Source organism: Prenolepis imparis, unplaced genomic scaffold (assembly GCF_030444845.1).
Source record: "Prenolepis imparis isolate NDT839.2.m4 unplaced genomic scaffold, iyPreImpa1.0 SCAF_13, whole genome shotgun sequence".
Classification (NCBI taxonomy): Eukaryota; Metazoa; Arthropoda; class Insecta; order Hymenoptera; family Formicidae; genus Prenolepis; species Prenolepis imparis.
This window is the reverse complement of record NW_028141171.1, coordinates 3,282,941-3,300,786: the sequence shown is the minus strand read 5'-3', so window position 1 is coordinate 3,300,786 and position 17,846 is coordinate 3,282,941. Positions and strand designations below refer to the sequence as shown.

The following is a 17,846-nucleotide window of genomic DNA, read 5'->3' as shown; positions in this document are numbered from 1 at the left end:
AGAACGCGGAACGAGAGCGGAACCAATCAGAACATTCAATTCCGCGTAAAGGAAACGCGGAACGGCTCCTGATTGGTTCCGCTCTCGTTCCGCGTTCTGCTATTCCGCTGCATGGGTTCGCACCCTCAGGGCCTAAGCAGAATAGCTGACTTACAAGATTTGAGACAAAAGACAGTATTGTGCGTTACTTAAGACAAAGATTTAAAACAAAAAACATTGTCTCAAATCTTATAAGTCAGCTATTCTGCTCAGGCCCTCAGTCTCATTTAAATGCCTTAACACATTTAAATGCTCTCTTTAAATGTTTATGTGTACATTTGATGGCAGAAATTGGCGGCAATAGTTAGAGAGAGAACAAACAAGAGTGAGCGAGAGAAAAGTTCAGATGGCATTACTGGGCAACTCGCTTATCTCGCGCATGCGCACTCCATTTTGGCCAACACTAACTTCAAAATTTTGGCCAACACTAACTTCAAAGGCGCCGACAAAGAGTTGCGCTACTGGATATACTGTGGTTTAGGCTTGAAGAAGGAAGGAATTGAGAATGGCGCGATTTTAAATGCCCACAAAGCAAAGAGATTAGCACGCGAGCCACGCGAGATAGATGAAGAAGAAATGATAAAAGTGCCGTTGACGCGCCGCCGCTCGTCAGCTGTTTCGCCGCCCGATGTTTTCAGGCCGGATGATAGAGTCGCCAGATGTTTTCGGGCCGAACGATAGCGCGCGAGCTGGCATTCAAATTTCCGTCGCGCTGTTCTGACCATCACAATCACAAGAGTGGAGGAAAGAGAGGTCCGCGAGGAGGATATCTCACGTTCGCTTCTTACCGGGAGGCCTGCTCACTTGAGGGATGGCCCAGAACGTGAACCCCTTCAGTTCGACCCAGAACACGCCGACGAAGGCCGCTGAGGAGAAGCAAAGCTTGCCGAAGGATAATCATGCGGTCAGCAAACGGTACGATCCATTGGCAGGATACCTTATAAACGAGCTGACGAATTGATTCCGTCTCTTCCGTTCCTCGGATGAATAAACTCGACCGTCGAACGATCTTAAGAATCGGTTCTGAAAAATTGTCTTTGAAAGTTATAGCGTTGTTAATATATATCTCGCGCTTTGTTTTCCCTGGGAATTATATAACCTAGCGAATTGTTGCAACGACGCTAATTGAGTATTGTTGGTCGAATGTTTCGTTTTTACGATATTTTATCTTACCCTCGTTGTGGCGAGCTTGTGCAATATGTATACTTAGTTATTTCATGTTGCTGTTGAAATTGATCGCATCGCTGTTTAGGTTACAAAAGGAGCTTATGGTGCTTATGATGAACACTGAGCAAGGGGTATCTGCCTTTCCAGAGGGAGAAAATTTATTTAAATGGATTGGGACTATCACAGGACCAAGAGACACAGTAAGAGATTGTTTAATAAATTTTTCTAAATCATACCAAACTTTAAATGGCATTGTTAATGTTGCGATATGACAACAAGATCTAATTGTTTAATACATTACAGGTATATGCTGGTCTCACTTACAAATTGACTTTAGAGTTTCCACACAGTTATCCATATAGTGCTCCTATAGTACGCTTTGCTACACCTTGCTTTCATCCAAATGTAGATACCGGCGGTAACATCTGTTTGGATATACTAAAAGATAAGTGGAGCGCATTGTACGATGTGCGCACTATTTTACTTTCTATACAGTCCCTTCTTAGTGGTAAGTAATAATAAATAAAGCGATAGATCTCAATGTTATGTGATCAATCGATAAGATAAATGACTCCTTTTTTTAAATAGAGCCTAACAACGAGAGCCCACTTAATCTCGAAGCAGCAGAGTTATGGAACAATCAGACGAAATATAAAAAGTATCTGATGGAAGAATATCACAGAGCATTTGATCGAGCACAGAACAATTGTAATCAACAAGATTCATGATAAGCAATCATCTACAATAATCTACATTTGTGAATCATTTTGTGAATCATTTAATATTATTATTCCTATCATGGATAGGATTAAATGTAAGATTAAATAGAATTTTCTGTACTTTTCTTAAGTCATTAAGTACTGTTAAATTAAAAAGAATTTTTTTTTTAAACGACTACAAGAGAATTCTTCAAGAATTATGTGAATGTTGCATGACATATAACTTATATTTCGCAAAATTTTTAGGAACTTTTGTAAGAGCGATATAAACTCATGTAATCACTGATGTTAGGACAATTGCACAAAAATTGCATTTATTTATTTTTATCGTGTAGAAACATATGCATTGATTTTCCGATCATTATTCGCCATTGTTCATACTTTACACATATAGCATTTACACTTGATATTTGTGTTTCCATTTTTACCATTACTGTATAGTTCTCCAAAATAAATATTTTAATGATCGTACACAGGCGTCCAATTCGCAATTCCCTCCAAAACATGTAATTTAACATTAATTCTCTATTTGATATAATTTTGTGTACTATTTCTTTTAATGTTACCACAATCACACAACAATTAGTTATTAATATTGCATGGAAAGTAAATATTTATAAAAGAAAAAAAGAGCATCTAAAAAAATGTAAATGTATTTGTGTATCAATTTTATATATTAAACATTATGATTAATACGCGAATTTCCGACCAATAATTTTTGCGTACATATTTTATAAATTTATATGTTTGTATATTTCGTTTAATAAATTTAATTTGTAAATTTGTCACTAAAATGTACTCTCAAAATAAAATTTGACTCTTTACTTTTACATATTAAAGATATATAATGATAATTTATATTAATATTTTAATTTATATATATATATATATATATATATATATAATTTATAATTTATGTGTCGAAGATTTAAATGCGAGATGTCAGATAATATTTTATATTCAGAGTACACATGTTGTTATAACAGATAATAAATATACAGGGTGTTAAAAAAGTGGCGGATACGCTGTATAGGGGTGAATTCCTGAGGTTATTTGGAGATGATTTTTCCTCAGTGAAAATGTCGAGGCACCAATAATTTTCGAGTTATAAGTAATTGAAAATAAAGGGCTTTTCGTAAACTAAGTATTGTGGAATTAAAATATTAACAAAACTACATTCTTCAATTAATTTCAAGTCGACTTTAATTTAATAGAATTTTAATTTAAGGCTTAGTTACCAAGATATATGATGGCAAAAATTGGGAGCTTGCAAAAAATGATGACTTCTCTCGACATTTTCGTTGAGGAAAAATCGTCTCCAAATAACCTCAGGAATTCACCCCTATATACAGCGTATCCGCCAGTTTTTTAACATCCGATATATATAAAAAAAAATAAAATAAACTGATATGTACATTGCTTTCAGCGACATACCGCATACCGCGGTTTATTCACATACTAATCGGTCGTAAATTGTACAATGTGGTCAAGCACGTGTGTTCGTTTCGCGTTTACATTATGCAGAACGACAGAGTGCAGGAGAGCTCTGTCGATTAGACAACTATCAATGATGGCGAATGAAACTCGTGAAGTCGAGGTACCTAAAAAGAAATATTACAAATGTAAATATCAAATGGTAGATAGCGCTATTTGTCGATCTGCCATTTTATTGACTTTCATATATTAACAATCCTAAAAAGAGTATATCCGTTTATGTAAAAGGAACGAAAAATCAAAGTGGATGGCGTGGAAATAAATTACGCCAGAGTCGGCAGAGGTGATCATCCGGTGTTACTATTACCTGGCGCATTAGGTAAGTGCATGTATATAAACATAATAAATAATTGGACTCGTTCAGAGAGAGATAAATCGTTTCGGAGCAACTCTCGACACTTGCTGCCATCTATCGAACGTGTATATTCAGACACGTGATATGTTTGAACCTTTGAACTGTTCGATAGAAGACAAAAGACAGCGTTTCCTGCATCATTTAGTTTTAGCGATTGAAAAAAATGGTGACATTTTAAAAATTATTTTTTATATCAAATAATCTTATCTATCTTCTTTTTATCGTTTCTCTGTCGTTATTATTATTTTATTATTTTTGTTTGTATTATTATATTATTTGTGTATGTTATTGTTCAATTATCCCCGAGATAAACCTGCGCATTTCTTACGCTATTATATTTTTAATGATTTTTGAAAAACATACATATGTAACAATTCTGTATAATAATTTTTTCTCTAATAAATATAATATATGTATTATATATATATATTTTTTAATATATATTTTTTGAAGGACAAAGTTTTTAACTCACCAAAAATATATTAATAATAATCGTAAATGTCATTCTCAAGTAACCTAACCTAACTTAACCTAACCTAACTTAAGCAATTTATCTGTCCGATTTTTGAGCAATCAGTCCAGTATACTTTAATATCTGAATTCTCTGTTTGAATTGAATCAAAAAAACTAAACTGATATATAGAAACAGGTGTATGATAACATCTTTAGTCTTAAAACCAATTTCACTAACATTATATATATACATATATATATATATATATATATATATATATATATATATATAATATTCTCCTGACTAAAACTTAAATACGAAATAGCGAATCGCGCATCGTATAGCGGCAATAAATAAAAAGGAATTATAAGGCTCCTGCATACTCACTGCAGCCATCTTGAATTGATGACGTCAGAACCGAGAAAATATACCATGAAAATTCTTGCGACTTACGCTAAAATAAAAATGTTTTTCAATAAAATAGGGTTTGTAACCGATAGAACCGACTTGTAAAATATATCGAAAACTCTCCTTTTGTTTGAGTAAGCAATAAATAACATTGTATATGTCGAATTGAATTGAGCCTAATCAAGGACGAAAACCAGCTGTTTGACAGGTATCGAAATAAAATAAATATTTGCTTTTACATATTAAATTATAACAAAATGAGAGTCTTCGGTATATTTTAACACTATAACAATTACTTTAAAAATAGAAACACTGCATTAAAATGATAAATAACGCTGTAAGTCGCAAGAATAATTTATGTCATTTTCACGCTTAATAGTTTATAGTTTTGCCAAATGTGGCGCTGTCGTACAAATTTTACGGACTTATTGGCAATCGAGTATGCAGGAGCCTTAACGATTACTGTTTTTTATAATATTTTTGCAATGTTGCTAAACATTTCTCATATATATAATGTCTTCACAATATTTACATTGCAACTTGCAAGATTGCGTAACACTGCTGCAATATATGTATAACTGCAATGTGTGTGCATGGGTATAATTATAATGCAAGAAACGCAAAAGTTATTATTATAGTTATTATAGATAATTAATAATAACACAAATATAATAACGAAAATCAGAGATCCTGACCGAAACAAAATTAGAGTTCGGTTTCGGTTACGGTTTAATAAAATATTTAATGAAACTGTTCCGGTTCCAGTTTCGGTTTTTTAATAAATAAAAAGGAAACCGAAACTGCGCGTTTAAATTACGATTTTTTCGGTTATGATTCCAGTTTTTCAAATTTTTACTTTTCATTTTTCTACTTAAATTAATTTCAAAATTATATTACTTTAAAAAATTATTATTAATTTTTATGATATATAAATAAACAACACTCCATATTGTACATAGAAATATATTTATATATGTAATTATAATATATATATATATATATATATATATATATATATATATATCAAGGACCCGGACCAAACCGGAACCAAAACCGATAACCGTTCCATAACCGTTTTTTTTTTTTAAAGAACCGAAACTGTAAACCGTATTGCAATTCTATTAAATTTTATAACACCGGAACCATAACCGGACCGTTAAATTATTTTCGGTTTACGGTTCTTTTCGGTATTTTTTTTCTGTTTTTGCGCAAATGACGAAAATGTCATATGATAACTGCCTCCTCGAAGTGCAATACAATTATAATTATTTTTTTAATGTTCTGAAACGTATGTATTTTATCGCAATAATGATAGCTGTGAAGATATTATGTTTTCCGTTATATATATATATATATATATATATATATATATAAAGTATATATAAATTATATTACTTTAAAAAATGATTATTAATTTTTATGACATGAAAATATATTTATATATGTATCTATATTATATATACCTATATTTAAATATATTTTCATGTATAATATGAAGTGTTGTTTATTTATATGTCATAAAAATTAATAATAATTTTTTAAAGTAATATAATTTAGAAATTAATTTAATTAGAAAAACAAAAAGTAAAAATTAAAAAAAAACCGCAATATATATATATATTTATAACGGAAAACATACTATCCTCACAGCTATCGTTATTGCGATAATACATGCGTATTTCAGGACATTTTAAAAATAATTTATTTTTAATTACACTTCAAAGAGGCTGTTATCATGACATTTCCGTCATTTGCGTAAAAATAGAAAAAAATACCGAAAAGAATCGTAAACCGAAAATAATTTAACGATTCGGTTATAAATTTAGTTCCGGTGTTATAAATTTAATTGAATTTCAATACGGTTTACGGTTTCGGTTCTACTAAAAAAATGGTTATAGAACGGTTATTGGTTTTGGTATTCCGGTTCGGTCCGGGTCCCTGACAAAAATATATATATATACCTCTATATATAAATTTATTTGTCTTTTTTTTCTCTATTTTCTTATTATTATATTTTATAAATAATTTTGTAAAATTATTTATACTGCTATCGATTTTATTTATAATAATTTTATGCAAAAATGCAATGTTAATAATTGTTAAAGTTTTGATAAAACTTAGGATAAATTAATACAAACATTATTTTTGATTTTGGAATTAGAAGAATTTGCAAATGTAGAAATTCTTTATGTCTCAAATTATATATATTTCAGGAACGATATGGACTGATTTTAAGCCGCAGATCGAAAATCTAAATGTGGATAAGCTGACCATAGTGGCGTGGGATCCACCCGGTTATGGAAAATCGCGACCACCCGATAGGATTTTTCCGGACGATTTCTTTCAACGCGATGCCGCATGGGCTCATAATCTGATGCAGACTCTGGGCTATTCGAAATTTTCTCTGATCGGCTGGAGCGACGGCGGCATTACATCGCTTCTACTTGCCTCAACGTATCCTAAGAGCATCCATAAAATGGTGGTCTTTGGTGCAAATGCATATATGCACCCGGACGAGATAAAAATATATGAAAGTACGAGTATTTTATTTCATTTGCAATATCTAAAGAAAAGATTTTTCTTATATCTTTTACTTTTTAGCAGGCATCCGGACCGAAACAAAATTAGAGTTCGGTTTCGGTTACGGTTTAATACAATATTTAATAACTGTTCCGATTCCAGTTTTGGTTTTTTAATAAATAAAGGAAACCGAAACCGTTTAAATTACGACTTTTCGGTTACGATTCCGGTTTTTAAAATTTTTACTTTTTGTTTTTCTAATTAAATTAATTTCTAAATTATATTACTTTAAAAAATTAGTATTAATTTTTATGACACATAAAATTGATGATTATGTACATGAAAATATATTTATATATATATGTATTTATATTATATATATATATATATATATATATATATATATATATAACGGAAAACATACTATCCTCACAGCTATCGTTATTGCGATAATACATGTATTTAAGAACATTTTTATAAATAATTTATTTTTAATTGTATTGCACTTCAAGGAGACATAGTTACCATGACATTTCCGTCAATTGCGCAAAAATAGAAAAAAATACCGAAAAGAACTGTAAACCGAAAATAATTTAACGATCCGGTTATGGTTCCGGTGTTATAAATTTAATAGAATTTCAATACGGTTTACGGTTTTAGTTCTACTAAAAAAATGGTTATGGAACGGTTATCGGTTTTGGTTCCGATTTGGTCCGGGTCCCAATGCTTTTTTAGTAATAATATAATTTATAATAATAATAATAATATTTAAATGTGACATATATGTATAATATTTATAATTTAATTATATTTGTGAAATAATAAAATTAATTTATTTATATTTGTGAAATATTTATAATATAATGGTAAAATGACGTTAAAATTCGTATAACGTCAAAATAGATCAGATTTGATGAAATTGCTTTCGCCAAAAGTCACAAAAACTGTTTAAATTTCTAGGAACTTTTGTTTAACTAGTTAAAATTCACTAATTATATAGGATATTTTGTTATCTCTTTATCGAAATTGCGTTAAATATTTAATTTTTCTTTTTTATTCGGATAACTTTTTTTAAATATTACTGTTTAGGCATAAGAGACATCAACAAATGGTCGGAAAGAATGAGGACATCTATGATACAAGTTTATGGCGAGGATTACTTTAGAAAGACGTGGTCGGATTGGATAGACGCTATGCTAAAATTGTACGAAAAGCAAAATGGTGACCTGTGCAAACAGGCTTTATCGAAAATAAAATGTCCAACGTTGATTATTCACGGAGGTAAAGACGCGATGGTTTTACCAGAACATCCGACGTATCTAAAGCAAAATATTGCCAACTCAAAGTTTGTATCTTTATATAGATTCGAAATAATCAAAAGTGTTCTACGAAATTTTTTTTACTATAATTTACATATAATTTATTTTGTATTACAGAATACATATTTTGGAAAAAGGCGCACATAATCTTCACTTGAGATATTTTGAAGAGTTCAATAATTTGGTGATGGATTTCATCCTTGATCAGTCAAAAATATAATAAATTTGTTGTGATAATTTGTGTTTACAATTTGTATTGACAATTATATATTATACTTACAATTATATATTTACATATTTTATATATAGGGTGGTGGATTAAATACATGTATCTTTGCATATTATAAATGTATAATAAACTGAATACTTTGTAATATGTATAATAAATTGAATATACTTAATAATGCTACATATGTTATATTAGGAGTGATAAAAAAAAAAAAACTTTGGCTGGCCGCCATATTGGTTACATTTCGGACACACTTCATTCCAACGCGAGTGTCCATCTTAAGTTTCGGTAATTTTTATTTGATTAGCATAATTTGAAAAAATTATATTATACATATATGTATATCATATTTGGTCGAAAATTAAAATAGTACAAATTTAATAATGCTGCCATGAATATATTATGTAAATCGAATATTTATAAATTTAAGCAAACCTAATATTTGCATATAAAAACTATTTACAATTAGTAGATAATTTTGTAATGATTCAGAGATTATTAAAGATGTCTATGATCCAAATTCACACCGACACGCATATAATATCAAAGATATATAATCTAGATAACTCACTCCATGATGTGAATCTAAAAATATTTATATGCTCCAAAGATATCTAAATATCTGAAAATTTTGCGGATAGCACTATAAATGATTCAGTCATTGCTTAACTTTGAAGGCAAAGTTAGGTATTCTCTTTACACAGTTTTGTGCTGTTTTACCTCGATTAAAGTGGTAAAATTGAGCTTATAGGTTCCATTTTCATTTGCGTTAAGATTTAACGTTTTTGTAACGTTTGACTTAAATATTATATAATATATGTTCAATTCAAGGATGTGCATATTATTTGAAATAGAAGCATTTAAAATGGAAATATAAATTGTAAAATGCCTATCTTGTATTTTGCATTTACAATACATGTTTACAAAAAGTAATTTACATTTACATTAAATGATTTTCATTACCCATTTTTTATTTCAAATGCATTTTTCTTGCAAACTAAAAATAATAGAGATATCAATATGTATGTATAAAAATCAAAATGTTATTTAAGATACCATCAAGTAAATATTTGTAAACAATAATAAACATTTTTTGTAATTCCACATGTAAATATACATATTTATTTTTTGTATTTTGTTTATATTAAAAATATATAAAGTTTATATAAAATTTATAAAGTTTAAAGAATTTATAAAAGAAAGTTTATAAAGAAAGCTTGTAAAGAAAGATTATAAAGTTTAAAAATTTAATAAAGAGAGAGAAATAAGAAATTAAATATAAATAATAATTGTGAGAATAATTAAATAATAAAAAGTAACAATAAAATAAATTAATAAATAAATATATATATATATATTTATTTATTAATTTATTTTATTGTTATTTATTTATTAATTTATTTTATTTATTAATTTATTTTATTGTTACTTTTTATTATTTAATTATTCTCACAATTATTATTTATATTTAATTTCTTATTTCTCTCTCTTTATTAAATTTTTAAACTTTATAATCTTTCTTTACAAGCTTTCTTTATAAACTTTCTTTTATAAATTCTTTAAACTTTATAAATTTTATATAAACTTTATATATTTTTAATATAAACAAAATACAAAAAATAAATATGTATATTTACATGTGGAATTACAAAAAATGTTTATTATTGTTTACAAATATTTACTTGATGGTATCTTAAATAACATTTTGATTTTTATACATACATATTGATATCTCTATTATTTTTAGTTTGCAAGAAAAATGCATTTGAAATAAAAAATGGGTAATGAAAATCATTTAATGTAAATGTAAATTACTTTTTGTATATATATATATATATATATATATATATATATATATTTGAGAAAACCATATATTTATTTTTTAAAAGTCATTTTAAAAATGTCTATTTTCCATTTCCTGTTTTCAATGGATATCTAAAAAGTATTTTGCATTTTGCATTTTATTCAAATGAAAAGCTACCAACCATTTTTGCATTTTTTATTTTAAATGGACTTGGACACCCAGGTTTTGCACATCCCAGGTTCAATTCACAAAATAGTAATTTAGTTAATAAACAATTTAATCAAATTAACAACTTTTTCTCAGTGTATATTGCTTTCTGCGAAATACCGTGGTTTATCACAGCTAATCAGCCGTACAGTGTACAATATGTGGTCAAACGCATGTGTTCGTTTCGCGTTTACATTATGCAGAAAGACAGAGTGCAGGAAAACATTTCTGTCGATTCGACAACTATCAACGATGGCGAATGAAACTCGTGAAGTTCAAGTACGTAAAAAGAAATATTATATAACAAATATATAAATATAAAATGGTAGATCGCGTTATTTGTCGTTTCAAAGTGCCATTTTAGTAACTTTTATATACTGACAATCATCCTAAATGGATGAATATCGTTTATTTTATATTAAAGGAACGAAAAATCAAAGTCGACGGCATGGAAATAAATTACATAAGAGTCGGCAGTGGTGATCATCCCGTGTTATTGTTACCAGGCGCATTAGGTAAGTGTGTGTACACATAAATATAATTTCGACTCGTTCTGAAAGAGATAAATCGTTTTGAACCACATTCTTGACACTTGCTGTCATTTATCGAACATTCACGTACGCGTAATAATGTTGAATCTTTAAACTGTTCGATAAAAGACAAAAGACAGCATTTCTTGGATCATTTTAGTTTTAGCAATTGAAAAAAAATATTATGACATTCTTAAAATTATTTTCTCACCAAATAATTATATCTACTTATTTTTCATCATTTCTCGTTATATTATTTGTGTTCTCATTATTTATGTTATTCAATTACCCGATAAACTTGCGCATTTCTTACGCCATTATATTTTTAATGATATGAAAAACATATGTAACAATTCTATAATATTTTCTCCAAATATTTATATTCATACTTTTGTTTTTATATATATATCTTTTTAAATAAAAAAATTATTACAAAATCGTCACATGTTTTTAAAATCGCAAAAATAGGATGGGGCTAGTTGAGCAACTTTTTTTTTGAAGTCTTATAAAAATTTATTTATTTGTAATATGATTATAAAACTGGTACCAAAACAGAGGTTCGACATCTAGGTTCTTAATTATGTATGTAAAAACTTTAAATATATGTCCAGAACAAAAAAAATGCATCTTAAATAAAAATTGTCAGAGTGGCCCATTGTTCCCCACTAGCGGGGTAAGTTGAGCTAGTTTGTGGGGTAAGTTGGGCAAAGAGATGAACAACAGAAAATATTCAAAATAAATGACAAAACTAATATTATTGAACTTTGATAATGATTTCTTTTTACTTAAACTATTAATTAATAAGTTATTATAAATAGTTATTTATTAGAAAGTTATGAATCACTGTCAATTAATGCATACAAATATTGCTCTGGGCTCATTCAAAATGCAAAAGTGACTCTGTTGGTCTTTCGTATGTACATATGCATCTTTAAGTAAACAAACAACAGCAAAATTAACATATAACATAAACTACTAGTACTAAACTACTAATATGGGATCCCAACTAATCCCACCCACGTGTTTTGCAAAATATGTCATTGTAACTTAAAAACTATTTCAAAATATATCATTTTTATAATAGCATTAAAGAACATGATAATAACAAATATTAAAATCATTCACTTCAAATTTGTTGTTGTTATTGTTTTTCATTCAGACCAAATATAATGTCGAACAAAAATTTAACTTTGGTTACGTACAAACGAATAAAATGTGTGTGCGTTTGCCTCGAGTGATTTATCGCAACTAAACGACTCGCGAGGAGATCTTTGCTACGCCACGTTCTTACTTGTGCAGATTCATTCCTGTACGTACTACGGATGCCAAGTATTAAACGTTGCCCAACTTGCTCCTATGCTCAACTAGCCCCGCCCTACCCTAATGCAAAAAATGCAAGTTTATTATAAATAATTAATAAAAACATAAGTAATAATGAAAAATTATATGTATACGTATGTATAAATTGTCTCCTTTCCTCATTTTTTTCATTATTAATATATTTTACAAACAATTTTTTAAAATTATTTATACCATTGCACTTTTTTTACATTATTTATAAATACTCAATTTACGGTTATCCGTTCGTTTTAGACCGGATATGAATTTATAATCATGTTAATTTATACTTAGTAATTATAGAGAATATTGCGTTGGTAGAGTACTGAAAAAAACTGAGTACAGTCGAAACGTGTACTTATATTTGTACATTCTTACATTTATTGAAATTAATAATAAACACAAATATTTTTAACAACCTACTTATTGCTCGTTTAGTTGGCCTATTAATTTTCATTATTATTGTTATAGCAATACACGAGCGTTGTCATAATCATTTCCTTTTATATTTATACTACTATCGATTTATAATAATTCTAATACAAAAATGTAATGTTAATAATTGTTAAGGCTTGAAAAAATTGAGGATAAATTAAAAATTAATACAAACGTTATTTGATTTTGGAATTAAAACGATTGCAAATGTAGAAATTCTTTATGTTCTATATGTTTCAGGAACGATATGGACTGATTTTAAGCCGCAGATCGAAAATCTAAATGCAGACAAACTGACCATAGTATCGTGGGACCCACCCGGTTATGGAAAATCGCGACCACCCGACAGGACTTTTCCGGACGATTTCTTTCAACGCGACGCCGCATGGGCTCATAATCTGATGCAGACTCTGGGCTACTCGAAATTTTCTCTGATCGGCTGGAGCGTCGGCGGCGTCACATCGCTTCTACTTAGGCAAGTAGAAGCGATATGACGCCGCCGGCGCTCCAGCCGATTGTCCAGCAATGTATTCTAAGAGCATTTGTAAAATGGTTGTCCTTGGTGCATATGCATATCTGCACCTGGATGAGATAAAAACATATGAAAGTACGAGTATTTTATTTCATTTGCAATATCTAAAGAAAAAATTTTTCTTATCTTTTACTTTTTAGTAATAATATAATTTATAATAATAATATTTAAATGTGGCATATATAATATTTATAATTTTATTATATTTGTGATATAATAAAACTAATTTATTTATATTTGTGAAATATTTATAATATAATGGTAAAATGACGTTAAAATTCGTAAAACGTCAAAATAGGTAAGATTTGATAAAATATGAAATTGATGCTTTTACCAAGAGTCACAAAAACTGTTTTCTAGAAACATTGTGTGACTAGTTAAAATTGACAAAATATAAGATATTTTGCTATCTCTTTATTGCGATTGCGTTAAATATATCATTTTTCTTTTTTGTTTGGATAATTTTGATCATGAAAGACATCAAGTGGTCGGAAAGAAGGAAGACATCAATGATACAAGTTTACGGCGAAGATTACTTTACAAAAACGTCTTCGGATTTTGTAGACGTTTTGCGAAGATTATACGAAAAGCAAAATGGTGACCTGTGCAAACAGGCTTTATCGAAAATAAAATGTCCGACATTAATTATTCATGGAGGTAAAGACGCGGTGATTTTACCGGAACATGCGACGTATCTAAAGCAAAATATCGCCAACTCAAAGTTTGTATCTTTATAAATTCGAAATAATCAAAAATGTTCTACGAAATTTTTTTTACTATAATTTACATATAATTTATTTTGTATTACAGAATACATATTTTGGAAAAAGGCGCACATAATCTTCACTTGAGATATTTTGAAGAGTTCAATAATTTAGTGACGGATTTCATCCTTGGTCAGTCAAAAATATAATAAATTTGTTGTGATAATTTGTGTTTACAATTTGTATTGACAATTATATATTATACTTACAATTATATATTTACATATTTTATATATAGGGTGGTGGATTAAATACATGTATATATAATTTATATATTCTTTGCATATTATAAATATATAATAAACTGTTGATTTGAAAAAAAAAATGGTTGCAGATTGCATAAATTTTTTAAAAACAATTATGTGTTTTCTTTACACCAATTAATTGATCTCATTAATTCTGCATAAAAAAGTATTACAGTAAGATTATCGAAAAATGAATGTTTCACAAGATATTTTATATTTTATGTCAAACTACTGTAAACTTTAAGTCTCATAACTCAGAAAATACTTAATAAAAAATAACTCAATTATAGTGTTTTGGAAAGCTCTCGAGGTAAGTTACAAGAATATGTAATGAAAAATAGGGGTTTTTTATTTAAAAAAAACATTAATGACCTTGACCTGACTTTGACAAGGTCACTCAAGGTCAAGTCCATATTTCCATCATGTGTCCCCCTTCAAGCCATGCAACTTTCGTTCGAAAAATTTTTCCATAAAATTATCGGTTCGCGAAGTAATCGATTATATCACAAAAAGAAACACCCTGTATATATATATATCTGTATGTGAACTGGTCATTGTCATTTCATAATTTATTTTTCAAAGATACGTAATAAACTATATATTTACTAGAAGTTGTATAACTGCTCGAATGCAGATGCATTCTGATCTGTCACAAAGGGAAATCTTAATACGTAAGAGAAAGATATAACTTGCGATTCGTAAATTAGCTTTAAAGAATTTACCGAATGATAAAGAAAAAGTATATCAATTTGGAGATTAAAGTTTTATTTTCTATTATATTAATTCAGTATCATAGCACGAAAATGACAAACGCTTTTTAATTAGGCCAAGTCAATGTTTTATTAGAAAGTGGTAGAGAATTCGGTACTCCGTAAATTCGCTAGTTGCATAGATGTTATCTCAGAGAAGAATCAAATGACTTCTTGAAAAACGATTCCAACTTATCTCATTATGGCATTGCATGTTTATTTAAAACTTTAAACAGGTAAGACATTTTTTTCTCTATTTTTTCTGTAAATAAGAACTATTTTTCTTAGTAAATAAATCATGGGAGCTTGATTTTCTTCGATTGTTGAAAGAATTTTGTCTCATAATTCAGTTTTTATATTAGTTTCAAATTCATTAATTAATTTCTTCTAATAAGTAACTCTATCTTAACTTGACTTTCTTTTTCACGAGTGCGTTTGTTATCTCTAAAATTTCAATAATGTTTATATTTTAACATATATATAAAATATATATATTTTTATTATCATTTTCTTCATGATCATAAAAATTTTATAAATTCATGTATTTAAAAACATTTTATGAAATATTTTTTAATGCAAACGAATTTTCTGGAGAGCACAATGCCATAAACTTTTGATTTATGTCTGATAAAAATATGTACATACATACATAACATATATACATATATATATTAAGTGATAAATAGTGTAAATAAATTCTCACATATTGCAAAAGTGACAGCTTATTGCGCATATTATTCATAGATTGATTAATTGTCCCCAATTCGAAGTTCAACTACACCAATCTTTCGATGTTTAGTAGCCGTTGTGCATGCGAATTATTTTAACTTAAATTTTCTGATTTTCTATATAAATTTCGTTAAATAAAAAATAATTTACCCTGCAAGTTTTAAATAAAAATTAGTAAATTTAAACATATCTAGAAAAATAAAAATGTTTTAGAAATTACAAACAATTTATGTAAATGTGTCACAAACTTATTAAGTAAAAAAAAAATATGAAATCAACGAAATCATTAATTTTTAAATTTTTTTCTTTTAAATCTAACAATTATATTATAATAATACATATTGTTTAAACATTTTAATATATCGTCTGAATTAAATTTAATTTTAAGTTTTAATTTGATTACATAACATTGATTTTTGAATGTGTGACGTAAAATTAATAAACTTTATATACATTTTGTTTAAATTAAAACTTTCTTTTGTTTTACGTATTATACAGTTTTAAATAATTACACAAATAGTGTATTATCTGGAAAATATAACATTCAATTTTCTTCATGAAGAAATCTATTATTTGCGTAAAGTATATAAATTATTGTATACGAGAATACTTTTCTTCGTAACTTCTTGGACCAAAGCTTCAAGGATCCTCCAGAATCCCTAGATTTCCTGACGAAAACGTTATGGTCATTTTCGTTAACATTAACAGTTTTAGTAAAACACATAACGTTTGTAACGTTTCTAACATAACAATTTTCTCTTTTTGTAGATATTTTTATACTCGATCGGCTTTCATACGATTCTCGACTATGACCAATGTTCCATGTAATCTTCACAATGATTTAAATACCACTAATCGAATTGATGTTCCTCTATGTATCTCGATAAATTTTGAGTTTTCTCATACTTGATAAAACTCTTACTTGATAAAACTATTTCAAGATCGATTATAATGATTTATATAATCAAGCTATAAAACTAAATAGTATATTTTCAAGCTATAAAACTAAATAGTATATTTTCTTGGATTAAACTCAATGTACAATGTAACGAGTGTAGTATATTCGATTGTATCAAAAACAATAATATAAGCGTAATTAAATTTCGCAATTTTCAAAACTTTTAAGTAGAAAAGCGATCAAATGAAAAAGAATATATATTATTATTTTACAACATATTTTACTTTCCTAATATTTTTAATATATTATTATTTCAAAATTTAACTAACAAATTACCGTTTCATTAATATTTTTTGACAGAAATCAGCTTTAAGACGTTTATACGGATTTGATGAACGTATCAACGACGCACGAAAATCCAATACCTTAATTATTGATTGTATTGCATAAAAGTATTCAAATGGGATCTGCGTTTAAGAACTTACGTTAATCTCTTTAATCATTATTTTAATACGATGTTTGAATTCGCTTGTTCGATAGCAGAACACAAAATTTATTGCAATAAAGTAAGCTAGAAATTTTTGATTATAATGATTTAAATTTATATGTCAAGATCTTTTCTTATTTCAAACCGGATCTTACTTTAAAAATGCGCCTCATATAGGATATACATATAAATATATATATATAGAATATAATTATTCGTGAAAACTGTTGGAATAAGTAACTGTTGGAAGAAACACTGACAATGAGTACCATCGATCAAGCAGAGAGAAATGAATCATAAACAGAGCGCAGCAAATAAAGCATGATCAGATCGGTCTAGTCTGCGGAGTCAGTTACGATTGCGATTGCCACGAAAAAGGACAATGTTGCGCGTTATTTGATTCAAATAATATACTGTCATATAA

The 17,846-nt window shown here is 28.1% G+C and overlaps 3 protein-coding genes across 3 annotated transcripts; all 3 read left to right on the top strand.

The window, feature by feature from the left end:
• The first annotated feature begins 694 nt into the window (after nucleotides 1-694).
• On the top strand, nucleotides 695-2,380 carry Vih (ubiquitin conjugating enzyme vih). The gene is made up of 4 exons (XM_083053060.1): nucleotides 695-954; nucleotides 1,292-1,406; nucleotides 1,510-1,714; nucleotides 1,795-2,380. The coding sequence occupies exons 1-4, from the start codon at nucleotides 851-853 to the stop codon at nucleotides 1,932-1,934; spliced, it is 564 nt and encodes a 187-aa protein (XP_082909186.1). The 5' UTR covers nucleotides 695-850; the 3' UTR covers nucleotides 1,935-2,380.
• Nucleotides 2,381-3,359: 979 nt separating this feature from the next.
• LOC145944620 (serine hydrolase BPHL-like) lies at nucleotides 3,360-8,816 on the top strand. Its single transcript, XM_083053061.1, has 5 exons — nucleotides 3,360-3,522; nucleotides 3,648-3,738; nucleotides 6,850-7,170; nucleotides 8,246-8,501; nucleotides 8,593-8,816. The coding sequence occupies exons 1-5, from the start codon at nucleotides 3,406-3,408 to the stop codon at nucleotides 8,693-8,695; spliced, it is 888 nt and encodes a 295-aa protein (XP_082909187.1). The 5' UTR covers nucleotides 3,360-3,405; the 3' UTR covers nucleotides 8,696-8,816.
• A 1,907-nt stretch (nucleotides 8,817-10,723) lies between these two features.
• Nucleotides 10,724-14,551, top strand: LOC145944462 (serine hydrolase BPHL-like). Its single transcript, XM_083052799.1, has 6 exons — nucleotides 10,724-10,994; nucleotides 11,140-11,230; nucleotides 13,259-13,492; nucleotides 13,539-13,625; nucleotides 14,028-14,271; nucleotides 14,361-14,551. Exons 1-6 carry the CDS (start codon nucleotides 10,875-10,877, stop codon nucleotides 14,461-14,463), a joined length of 879 nt encoding a protein of 292 aa, XP_082908925.1. The 5' UTR covers nucleotides 10,724-10,874; the 3' UTR covers nucleotides 14,464-14,551.
• The last annotated feature ends 3,295 nt before the right edge of the window (nucleotides 14,552-17,846 follow it).

Bases quoted from the DNA above. Each gene is read 5' to 3' on its own strand.
- LOC145944462 (XM_083052799.1), top strand. From the start codon at position 10,875: ATGTGGTCAAACGCATGTGTTCGTTTCGCGTTTACATTATGCAGAAAG. The intron at 13,493-13,538 runs GGCAAGTAGAAG...CAGCCGATTGTC, and splicing joins CGTCACATCGCTTCTACTTA to CAGCAATGTATTCTAAGAGC. The intron at 14,272-14,360 runs GTTTGTATCTTT...TTTGTATTACAG, and splicing joins CAAAATATCGCCAACTCAAA to AATACATATTTTGGAAAAAG.
- Vih (XM_083053060.1), top strand. From the start codon at position 851: ATGGCCCAGAACGTGAACCCCTTCAGTTCGACCCAGAACACGCCGACG. The intron at 955-1,291 runs GTACGATCCATT...ATCGCTGTTTAG, and splicing joins AATCATGCGGTCAGCAAACG to GTTACAAAAGGAGCTTATGG. The intron at 1,715-1,794 runs GTAAGTAATAAT...TTTTTTAAATAG, and splicing joins TATACAGTCCCTTCTTAGTG to AGCCTAACAACGAGAGCCCA.
- LOC145944620 (XM_083053061.1), top strand. From the start codon at position 3,406: ATGTGGTCAAGCACGTGTGTTCGTTTCGCGTTTACATTATGCAGAACG. The intron at 3,523-3,647 runs GTACCTAAAAAG...TTTATGTAAAAG, and splicing joins ATGAAACTCGTGAAGTCGAG to GAACGAAAAATCAAAGTGGA. The intron at 8,502-8,592 runs GTTTGTATCTTT...TTTGTATTACAG, and splicing joins CAAAATATTGCCAACTCAAA to AATACATATTTTGGAAAAAG.